The sequence below is a fragment of the Schistocerca gregaria genome, chromosome 6 (genome assembly GCF_023897955.1).
Source record: "Schistocerca gregaria isolate iqSchGreg1 chromosome 6, iqSchGreg1.2, whole genome shotgun sequence".
NCBI lineage: Eukaryota > Metazoa > Arthropoda > Insecta > Orthoptera > Acrididae > Schistocerca > Schistocerca gregaria.
Window position 1 is genome coordinate 476,955,560 of NC_064925.1, and position 12,559 is coordinate 476,968,118.

The 12,559-nt window shown below is 38.9% G+C and overlaps 1 protein-coding gene across 2 annotated transcripts in view; it reads left to right on the top strand.

Moving 5' to 3' along the window:
* Nucleotides 1–12,559, top strand: part of LOC126278308 (selenoprotein N-like) — a 104,620-nt gene that overhangs the window by 19,469 nt on the left and 72,592 nt on the right. For both annotated transcript variants that reach the window (XR_007550684.1, XM_049978323.1), the window contains exon 2: nt 3,531–3,620. Coding sequence is in view for 1 of the 2 variants with exons in the window: in XM_049978323.1 (XP_049834280.1) it covers nt 3,531–3,620 (90 nt within the window). In the remaining variant the exon portion in view is untranslated. The remainder of the gene's footprint in view (nt 1–3,530; nt 3,621–12,559) is intronic.

Below are 12,559 nucleotides of genomic sequence, written 5' to 3' on the forward strand. Positions count from 1 at the left end.
CATGGCACCTTGCAATCACTCATATATTTTCTTGTTGATACTGTGTCTGGAGTAAGTGCCATACCATGTGAGTTACCACTGCCACAATAAAACTTTTATCGCCTTTCCAACTCCGCATAGCAAACATTTCACATAGTGAAGCATATACAATCACATCTCAAATTTTGGACTTGGATTTATAACACATATTTTCATGGCAGTTTTTCCTTGCTGACCTCAAGGAACCATTACTAGGGGGCTGACTTTCTAAGACATTATCATCTCACCCCTGATTTGGAACACGGAGTTCTTCCACACTGCAGCAGCGGACATTTCATAACTGTAATCATTGGCACACCATCGCTATTCACACAGCTACCTTCCATGCACACCAGCTCACAAATTCTTTACTCAGTTGACAAAAGCAAACATGATCAGCAGATAATTTGAGACTGCCTGACATCAGCATTAGAACCACATAAACTTACTCAGCACTTCCTCACTGAAATAAGAAACACTTCACCTAAAAGAGAGCCACACTACATAGCACAAAATTCACGCACCTGCAAACAAGATCACTGCTACACATTCATACTTGGATTGGCTTGCTAGAAAACAAGCTCATCATTTTGACATTATCACCATGAATGAGTCAGAGTGTGAGGGGCGGCCAGCAACACACACGTCATCGGAGCAGCCTGTAATATCTACACTGGCACCAACACGGGTCAGTATAGTGAACCTTTCTTGCAGTTCCTGTGCACCTACTGTATGTGTTTCCATTTTGTACCACTAAGTTCAAATATGCAGTGTAGGCAAAGTGCTATCAGTAACAGAACTGTTCATAAAACCATGATGGACCCACCAGTCCAACATAAGGCACACAGATTATCTCCATAAACTTTCAGCAGCCAAATCGGCTATTAATGACTTACTGCAAGCCACATAATCAGATTGTCCAATAGCCCCAGTCCTCACCCATTCATCTCGTACATAAGAAGAATGGCACATGTAAATTGTGCAGCAACTGTGGGCTCTTAACTCACAGACAGTTATCGAATCCGGAATATTCAGTACACTCATAACTTAACAGGCATGTCAGTGTTCAGTGTGATGGATAGTAAAAAAAAAAGCTTATTTTCAGCTTCCCGTGAACCAAGAGGACATATCAGAAGTGGTTATTATCACTTCTTTTGGACTTTCTGAATTCCTTTACATGCCATACAGACTCAAAAATGCAGCCCAGACTTGGCAAAGGCTCACAGACAATATTGCTTTAAAGTTTTCCTTTTGTTTCACATACTTCATGATATTTTAGTCTTCTCCGATTCTCATCACAAGCATGAAGAGCATCTCAAACTAGTCTCAATGCCTTACACAATCTCAACATCACAGTCAATAACAGTACATGTCAACTGTGATAGACAGTCAGAGATCACCTTCTTTGGCCATTTGTTTACAGTGACAGCATAGAGCTCATTACTATGGCCACAAAACTTTGAAGGATTATGTCAATTTCTCAGCCTGGTAAACTTTTATCACAGACACGTACCCCATGCAGCTGCCAACCAGGTACCACTGACAGATGCATTAGCAGCAAGTAACAAATTAAAGACTGCTTTTCTCAGGATAAGCTGTTAGCACACCCGCTACCCAACGTACACCTGTTGATCCTCAGATGCAAGTTATTTCATCACTGGAATGGTTTTCCAGCAGTGAGTAGCAAAAATACAAGAGCCACTATACTTCTTTTTCAAAAAGTTGACAGACTCCCAGTGTAAGTGGTCAGCTTAAGAAAATGAACTGTTAGCAGTGTATGAAGCAGTATGGCACTTTGAAGATGGTGTGCAGGGCAGGCCTTTGACCATCTATACCAGTCATCGTCCTCTGACGGATTGCATTTACAATCAGCAAAATATTGTTGCTCATAGTGTTTTCGCCATTTAGGTTATTTGCACAATTCACAATGGATGTTTGACATCTTCATTGCACATTCAATGTCATTGCAAATTATCTCTCTAGGAGCTAAGTACTCATGGTGAATATTAATTATGAGAAACTATCAGGAGCATTACTACAGGACACAAAATTTCGTGAACTCCAGCACAACACACCACCATGACCAGTTCGCACGTAGAATGCTACACAGTTCCTGGCTATTCAACCCAAGTACTGTGTGATTTTCACAGAATCATATTTGACTACTAGTACTGCTGAACAAGAGCAGAGTCATCTTTGATAAACTACACAGGTTGTCCCATCCAGGGTTATACTCAACAGTTAAACCTGTCACAAACTGATTTGTGTGGCCAAATGTCAGAAAAGATTGTAAAACTTGGATGAAAGCATGTTGCTGCCTGCCACACTCTAAGGCAGGACAGCATGCACAACCACAACATGATTGTTATTTAATCAATATGGGCCACTTTCAGCGTATCCACCTAGACCTTGTCAGATCCCTCTCTGACTCAAGTGGTTTTCACTGTATCCTTTCAGCAATTGACAGGGGCAACTCACTGGGTTGAGGCTATAACAGTATATGATATCACTGCAGTAACAACAACAACAAAAGCATTTGTCAGTTTATGGCTTTCCTGTTTTGGCTGTCGTGCCTCAATAATGACTGATCAAGGGAGATATTTGAATCAGCACTGATCTATCACTTGTGCGGTGTTTCATGCTTTCAAACCACACCTTACCACTCTCAAAATAATGGACGAGTGGAACACTTACACAGCATACTCAAACTAGCCATCATGTGGAGGAGACTGGACAGAAGCTCTGCCAATGGTGCTTTTAGGCATGCATTTGGTGTGTAAGGAAGACCTCCACACATCCCTAGCAGAAATCCTTCGCAGGAACCACTAACTCTACTGGCAGACTTCAGTCATTTCAACCACCAACAGAGAAAAAACCCCTGCTCATCAGCAAGGTGAAGTGGCACATTGCTCATCTCCAGATACCACTCTTGCAAGCATGTGGGCCACATAAAATCACTCTCACACTCTTTGGTCAGCAGTGCAGCTGTCTTCTGTAAGGACTATCTTTGCATTCAGCTAGTTCTGAGCTTCAGCTGTATTCACATTCGATCTTATGTATTGCTACCAAGCAATAAAGTGTACCTATTCTGTATTTGTGGTTTCAATCATTATATCATAAGCATTCTCACCAGGATCCTCTGGACAACTTTAGAGACCACACTAGCAACATAAGATCTGATGTTTCCAATATGTCTGTGGCACTCTCTGAAGAGTACAACATGGTGATAATAGATTTCAGTGTCATTCTGTGAGTCCAAAACTTTGTGGCAATTTCATAGTAAATGAAAGGCACAGCATAAATAAAAACTTGTGCTGATGCATTTTATATTGTCTTCATACATCAGCATAAGTACCTGTTGATATTATGAGAATAGAAGTCCTTTAGTACACTACAAAATTCAACACATTTGTCTTTATCAGAAGTAATAAGATTGGGAAATATAACTCAATTTGAAAAATATGCCTGAAATGTATGTGCATTGAAGACAGTGATTTCCTAAATGTTTGCAGGTAGAATCAGAAGAGAGGAGAGATGGGGAGGTTATTATCAAGTGCTCATTTACTCCACTGCTGCTGTCATCTATGGAAAGTGAACTGTCTGTAAGTGTTACCTTAGAGAATAAATTACTCTTTACATTTAACAGTAGTACTGTTCATTAGTTGTGGGTTATAACACAAAAGAGGAGTATCATGTATGTATTGAAGATAATGTGTAGTGGAATACTTTATGGCAAATACTGAATCTGATATCCTGGAAAATATTTTTGGTTAAAAATGTCTAGAGGATAATAGCAGAAAATTCAGAGAGGGAAGAAAATAGTAATATTCTTCAGAGTTGCTGGTGTTGTAGAACTCAATAGAGAAGGAGCAAGTATGTGTAACATACTCACTGATGGAATGTTACACTGCCTTAATTTTAGCATATGCCACCTTGTACTTGGAGCAGATACATTCTTCCTGGCCATCCAGTGTGAAAACTTTTTTCTAATAAAAACAGAAACTTTCTTCTGTATCATAAAGATATAATAAACACAAGCAACAGTTAGATAAATACAGAGCAGCCAAAATATTTTGACCACTGCACAGTGAGATCGGATGCCGCCTGGTGGCATCAAGGGCACATGATGTAGTAAGGAAAATATATAAGTGAGCAGAGACAAATGTGGACTAATTCTAATAAGGGCCACAAATTGAGAAATCTACTGACTCAAGTGACCTGGAAAAAGGGCCACATGCCTGGGTATTTTGGAAATGACTAACCTGGTCAGCTATTCACTTGCTATTGTCATGAGCATCTATGGAAAGTGATTGAAGAATTGTGAAATCACAAGTAGGTGACAATATTTTGGACATCCATGTCTCATCACTAACTCACCTGTAATTAGATAACTAAAATTTCAATCTTTTGATGACGGTTAGAAATAGAGTTTCGCTACATTTAAAACATTTGTAGCCTAGACAGATTCCAAGAGGTTTGAGTAAGGTTATAACACTCTATTAAATAATGTAGGTGATACATTTTTTTTACTTTGTTTTATATATTGCTACAAAACTGAACAATTAACAATAAAACATTATTTTGACTGGTACAAGTCACATTTCACAAATGCTGACCTGCAACTGGAACTTACAAAGACTGCTCCCTAACTGCTCCTTACAAAAATTACTCCATAATTGCCTCACATGATCATTGCCATTCATCTTAAATGACATCACAATACTGGCTTACATTACTTCATGTTACTGAAAATGGCATACATTCTTTTACAACTAAAAATAATAATCTTGGCAAAAGTTACGTACATCATAAATGATTTTATAATATAAGTATACTTTCAGTGTAATAATAGTTCAGAGTATTCTAAAATGTTTGTGAGAAAGTGTACCAAATTATTTCTAACAACAATGTTCCTAACTAATATACAGTTTACTTCCAAATTACAATCAGTAAATTAGTGCTAATGTAACCTTACTGTCTGTGTGTGAATTGTGTTCCACAGTACATATGACTTTCAGTGTAGAAAGTTATTAAGACTTGATGCTCTTACTATTGATAGGACAGTGATGCAAAAAAAATTTCTAAAATTCACTTGTATATATGATGATGTTGTGTAGGTGATTGAAAGTTGCATAAATATCAAATGTAAATTGAAACTGAACTCAAAACAATGGTCACCGTATGAATACATAAGCTAAACAATGCACACAGTGTGTGATTAGAATGTGCTGAAACCCACACGCACACAGTTAACATCGTTCCAAAGTACATCAGTAAAGATAGTCATACTAAAATTGAAACAAAGAACATTAAATCGAAAATAATTTACAGAAAATGAAATTCACTCAGCAGCACAATAGAACAATTATGATAATATATTTGAATATAATAGAGGGAAACATTCCACGTGGGAAAAATATATCTAAAAACAAAGATGCTGTAACTTACCAACCGAAAGTGTTGGTATGTTGATAGGAGACAATAAAAAACACACACACAAATTTTGAGCTTGGTTGATTCATCAGGAAAGAGGGAAAGGGAAGGAGAGCCCCCAGAGCCCCCCCCCCCCCCCCCACACACACCCACACACCCGCACGTGCAGAGTGTGTGTGTGTGTGTGTGTGTGTGTGTGTAAGTTACAGCATCTTTTAGATATTTGATCATATATATTCACACAAACAAAAATTTATCATTTTGTAACTTTTTGAAACTTGTTATTTTTGAGCACAGGGGTTCAGTTTTGCAATATTTTTATAAAATAATTATTTTTTGTATTTCTTTTTTTATTAGGCATTTTTAGTTCATTAAAATAGTTTAATATTAAGTATCAGATTTTAAAGGTGTTTTTCCCAGTGTGAATTTCTTAGATAAATTAATTTGATAGGTGTCAGGGGAAATTTTATAATTGTGTTAACACGAAAAATACTACAATAAATTTGGAGTTAAAACATTTCAAATAAGTTTGAAAAAAGGATAAGAGTGTACATTTGCGGATATACATGGTGCAGACAGCTTATTGAACATTACAAATTTTTAAAGTACTGAAAGTTATGCTCAAGCAGCAGATTTCTTCGAGGATAGTATTCAGAAGCTGGTTCTACAACACAGTAAGAAGTGCCTTAATATTGGTGGGAGATATGCAGAAAATTGGATTGAAGTATAGGCTTCCATGTAAAAATAAAATAGCTAAGAAAAGTCTTCTTCTTACCATATAGCGGAGATACAGTTGCAGATAGGCACAACAAAAAGACTATCACAATTAAAGCTTTTGGCCATTAAGGCCTTTGTCAACAACCATAGACCCAAATAAGACCACTAGTGCATGTGCCCCACACACATGTGGTTTCAGTTGGCTGAGACTGCAGTCAGGTGTGTGTGTGTGTGTGTGTGTGTGTGTGTGTGTGTGTGTGTTATTTTCATTTAAAAACTGTACTTACTTAAAAAACATGCCTCATGTTTACTTACTGTGGCGTTTTATTTAGGCCTTTTCTTGGTTGTAGCTGGTGTGGTTCCTGTTTTGCTACCTGTGATTGAATTTAACTGTAAGTGGGATCCCAACATCCATTTACTGTGAAGTTTGTCTTTTTTTTAAAAAAAAAGCTGTTATTGTGCTTGTGCATCTGAATGGCTCTTCTGAATAAAAGAATATGGTAGTTCTAGTTCATTGTGGTGGTAAATTATAGAGTGCCCTGATTTCTGTTGTGAGCTCAGCTGTGACCGATTTCTGCACATATCCTAGTATGTAATGTCATTTGTGTGTGGTAATAGTGGTGTTTATGGCACTTCTTGCCATCCTAACACTTCCACTTTTCCACAGATATGTGGAATATGATGGGGGAAAAAAAATAGAAATGAGTGTTTGGCATCATTGGCCAGGAGGCCCCTTCTGGGGCATGTCCAGCAGCCTTGGTGCAGGTCTTATTACATTTGATGCCACATTGGGCGACCTGCGCGCCGGATTGGGATGACATGATGATGAAAACAACACAACAAACCAGTCCCTGAGCAGAGAAAATCCGCGACCCAGCCAGGAATCGAACTCGGGCCCATAGGGCGGCAATCTGTCATGCTGACCACTCAGCTATCGGAGCGGACATGGAATATGATAAACTTCCGATAGATGGGAGGGACATTCACTGTCCTTTGAACTCGTGCACTTCGTCAACCCAGCCCTCATTGATCTAAATCATCAGTTTGTATTCCATCTTTAGGCAGTGATTGTGTAATCTTGGGAATATGCAGCAGAAATTTTGTTCTCAATATTTCCTCTAGTGGTGTACTACTTCAGCACAGTTCCTTAGAACACACTCAGTCTTGTTCCATCTCATGCCTATGGTGTTCATTACAAGAATATTGATTGTGCCTCTTTCCTTGCTTAGTCCAGGATTTCATCATTCCTCAGGGTCAGCATGATCATGATGACTAAGATGCTGTCTTTATGCACTTTCATCATCAACTTACATGCACCACACTGTGGCTTTTCAGAGGTCTAGTCTACAGCCTGATTATCAAACTGCCCGATAAAATACTGACAACCAGTGTACTTTAGACATCTAGCAGTTCGTAGTAATTATTCTTCCATATGAAACATATATATATATATGCTCTGGCAAACTGATGTTATGATTATGAAATTGTCCCAGTGTCTATGTGAGAATGTCTATTGCAATATGTCTTAATTTCATTTATTGGAATTTTTCAAAGCCCTTGCAGGATGAAGTTAAAGTAGAACTAGGTCACTTACTGGATTTAAGTGTTGTTCCAGATTACTTACAGCAAACGGGACAAAAAAAATCAAAATTATGGAGGGGAAGCTTATTTTCACAATCCCTGGATGAGGCTTTTAGAAACATTATGGTATGAAACACTTTTTTAAGGCCTCTACCAATAACAGCTGATTGTGGTTTTGTTGTGCTGCAGGGTGCATAGGCCTCAGGGCAACTGGGAAAAACCCAGGAATTTTTTCATCCAGTTAAGTTTTTATACTTTTTACTGGTCCCCCCCCCCCCCCCCCCCCCCCCCCATGAACCATTGGTGGGAAGTGATACAGATAGCCGTACCATAGGTGCAACCACAACGGAGGGGTATCTGTTGAGATGCCAGACAAATGTGTGGTTCCTGAAGAGGGGCAGCAACCTTTTCAGTAGTTGCAGGGGCAACAGTCTGGATGATTGACTGATCTGGCCTTGTAACACTAACCAAAACGGCCTTGCTGTGCTGGTACTGTGAATGGCTGGAAGCAACGGGAAACTACAGCCGTAATTTTTCTCGAGGGCATGTAGTTTTACTATAAGGTTAAATGATGATGGCGTCCTCTTGGGTAAAATATTCCGGAGGCAAAATAGTCCCCCGTTCGGAACTCCAAGCGGGGACTACTCAGGAGGACGTCATTATCAGAAGAAAACTGGCATTGTATGGATCAGAGCGTGGAATGTCAGATCCCTTAATCGGGCAGGAAGGTTAGAAAATTTAAAAATGGAAATGGATAGGTTAAAGTTAGATATAGTGGGAATTAGTGAAGTTCAGTGGCAAGACTTCTGGTCAGGTAATATAGGATTATAAATACAAAGTCAAGTAGGGGTAATGCAGGAGTAGGTTTAATAATTAATTTTAAAAAAAGGAGTGCGGGTAAGCTACTACAAACAGCACAGTGAACGCATTATTGTGTCCAAGATAGACAAGAAGCCCACACCTACCACAGTAGTATAAGATTACATGCCATCTAGCTTCGCAGATGATGAAGAGATTGATGAAATGTGTGGTGAGAGAAAAGAAATTATTCAGATAGTGAAGGGAGAGGAAAATTTAATAGACATGGGTGACTGGAATTAGCATTAGGAAAAAGAAGAGAAGGAAATGTAGTTGGTGAATGGGAATGATTGCCAAGAATGGGGGATAGAAATAAAGTAGAAGAAGAGTGGGTAGCTTTGAGAGATGAAATAGTGAAAGCAGCAGAGGATCAAGTAGATAAAAAGGCGAGAGCTAGTAGAAATCCTTGGGTAACAGAAGATATACTGAATTTAATTCATGAAAGGAGAAAATACAAAAATGCAGTAAATTAAGCAGGCAAAAAGGAATACAAACATCTAAAAAATGAGATCGACATGAAGTGCAAAATGGCTAAGCAGGGATGGCTAGAGGATAAATGTAAGGATGTAGAGGCATATCTCACTAGGGGTAAGATAGACACTGCTTACAGGAAAATTAGAGACCTTTGGATAAAAGAGAACTACTTGTATGAATATCAAGACCTCAGAAGGAAACCCAGTTCTAAGCAAAGAAGGGAAAGCAGAAAGGTGGAAGGAGTATATAGAGGGTCTATACAAGGGCAAAGTACTTGAGAACAGTATTATGGCAATGGAAGGGGATGTAGATCAAAATGAAATGGCAGATATGATACTGCATGAAGAGTTTAAAGGAGCATTGAAAGACCTAAGTTCAAACAAGGCCGCTGGGAGTAGACAACATTCCATTAGAACTATTGACAGCCTTGGTAGAGCCAGTCCTGACAAAACTATACCATCTGGTGAGCAAGATGTATGAAATAGGCGAAATCCCCTCAGACTTCAAAAGAATATAATAATTCCAATCCCAAAGAAAGCAGCTGTTGACAGATGTGAAAATTACTGAACTATCAGTTTAATAAGCCATGGCTCCAAAATACTAATGCGAATTCTTTATAGACGAATGGGAAAACTGGTAGAAACTGACTTCGGGGATGATCAGTTTGGATTCTGTAGATTTGGAAAAAGCTTATGACAATGTTGACTGGAATACTCTCTTTCAAATTCTGAAGGTGGCAGGGAAAAAATACAGGGAGCAAAAGGCTATTTACAGTTTGTACAGAAACCAGATTGCAGTTATAAGAATTGAGGGGCAAGACAGGGAAGCAGTGGTTGGGAAGGGAGTGAGACAGTGTTATAGCCTATCCCCGATGTTATTCAATCTGTATATTGAGCAATCAGTAAAGGAAACAAAAGAAAAATTTGGAGTAGGAATTAAAATCCATAGAGAAAAATAAAAACTTTGAGTTTCACCGATGACATTATAATTCTGTCAGAGACAGCAAAGGACATGGAAGAGCAGTTGAACAGAATGGACAGTGTCTTGAAAGGAGGATATAAGATGAACATCAACAAAAGCAAAATGAGGAAAATGGAATCTAGTCAAATTAAATTGGGTGATGCTGAGGGAATCAGATTAGGAAATGAGACACTTAAAGCAGTAAAGGAGTTTTGCTACTTGGGGAGCAAAATAACTGATGATGGTCGAAGTGGAGAGGATGTAAACTGTTGACTGGCAATGGTAAGGAAAGCATTTCTGAAGAAGATAAATTTGTTAACATCGAGTATAGATTTGTCAGGAAGTCGTTTCTGAAAGTATTTGTATGGAGTGTAGCCACGTATGGAAGTGAAACATGGACGATAACTAGTTTGGACAAGAAGAGAATAGAAGCTTTCGAAATGTGGTGCTACAGAAGAATGCTAAAGATTAGATGGGTAGATCACATAACTAATGAGGAGGTATTGAATAGCATTGGGGAGAAGAGAAATTTGTGGCATAACCTGACTAGAAGAAGGGATCGGTAGGTAGGACGTGTTCTGAGGCATCAAGGGATCACCAATTTAGTATTGGAGGGCTCTGTGGAGGGTAAAAATCGTAGAGGGAGACAAAGAGATGAATACGCCTAGCAGATTCATAAGGAAGTAGATTGCATTAGGTACTGGGAGATGAAGAAACTTACACAGGAGAGTAGCACGGAGAGCTGCATCAAACCAGTCTCTGGACTGAAGACCATGACCACAACAACAACAACAACTACTACTACTACTACTACTACTACTACTACTTTTTACTGGTAGGAACAGACACGCGAACAAAGATTTTTATTGTATCCAGCTACTGCACAATAAAACTGCAGCAATAAAACATAAATGGGAGGGGGAAAAACACTTAAGTGACCAAGGAAATGCGCAATTCACAACAACAAAACGCAGTGCACACTCAAATGTCTGCCAACGGCAACCAGTACTTCTTAACAAATACTTCTTATCAATACATAATAATAAAAAACTGCTTCCGGCGAGCGTAACGTCACGATCATTTACATTTGTTTCGTTTGAGCAGTTGCCAGCGGGCTCATCCGCTTGCGCAGTCGAGTATGAGCAGAAACTTCTTCCGCCCCCGTCACCTTGAAGTATCAGCAGTAGCAACAAGCAGCCAGATGCTACCCAGAAATTTATTTTCTGGAGCTCCCAAGCTACCAGTAACCAGTGTAGCGGATGCGCAGAACAGTCTTGAGTTGTAGTGGGGAGAGCAGTAGTTCCACGTAATCCGTGTTTAGGTATAGATTTCTGGGACCGAGAACTACAGTCACATAATTACGGAAGGCTAAAATACGTTATTAGTTTCAGATTTCTGATTTTATTTCCGTAGTTTTGGCCGTCGAACAACGAAGTTCTTTTTGTCGATTTTGCTAAAGATATTTAGCTTTTGTTGATCTTTTCCGAAGAGACGGTTTATTTGAAAGAAATGTTCCATTCCATACTATTGCTTAGTTTCGACTGTTTGCTGAATTTAAAGTGCACGTCGTCATCCTTGGGCACGTATGGCATTATGCCATGATAAAGAACCGAACAGTACTGGTACTCCACGAAAATTTGCACCCGAAAACCATAGTGAAAAGGTTAATACGAAGTTTTGGTATACTTATTTGAGAATCTGGACATACGAATGTGACTTTAAGCAGAATTTTGCATTTCAGTATGGTTTACGAAATACTCTTGGAGTAGCCTGTGCTGTCCGGTTTCGTTTATGACTTAATGTTAATCCTGGCACGAATATACGGGCTTCCTACGTCATCGGAGCTGCACACGCGCAGTAATGTTATGTTTTTTGGCGCTCTCTGACAACTGCTGATTGGAGAATATTGCGAAAGGTCGTGAAAAGCGTTACTTTCAACGTAAATTTCATTTCACGCAAGATGAATTATGTTACGTGTGAGTAGTGTTTTGAATTTTTAAATCATTTTCATTTAAAGCTTAACACTTTGAGAGACAGCACTGAAGAAGAATTTCTAATCCAGAAGACCAGACATTTATGTCATTATTTAAAATTTTTCATGCACGTTTGTGTTGTGCATCTTAAATTGTAACACACGGGGAAAAAATCAAATATTATATGTGAAAGCTTAGCTTTACTTGTACCGGGTATCTACACTATGTACACTAATTTAAAACATTAACTTTTCCAGCTTGTGTGTTTGCGCTACCTAACAGTGATGTTGCAATTGGCTAACTACACCTCGTGCCCTGTGCTCTGAATATTTGCATTCATCGGCTGGCTACATCACGTGACATGATCTGTGATTGGCTTACAAAAGCACGTCGCAGTCTCGACTTCAGTGTACTACGCCGTTGTAGAAAACCTTAACAATTCAAAGGAATGATAAGTTTTGCAGTTCAGAGGGAAAGTATACTGTCACTTAATACGGAAAACGCACATTTTTAACCCGTAAAAATCCCGATTTTTTTTCCATTTA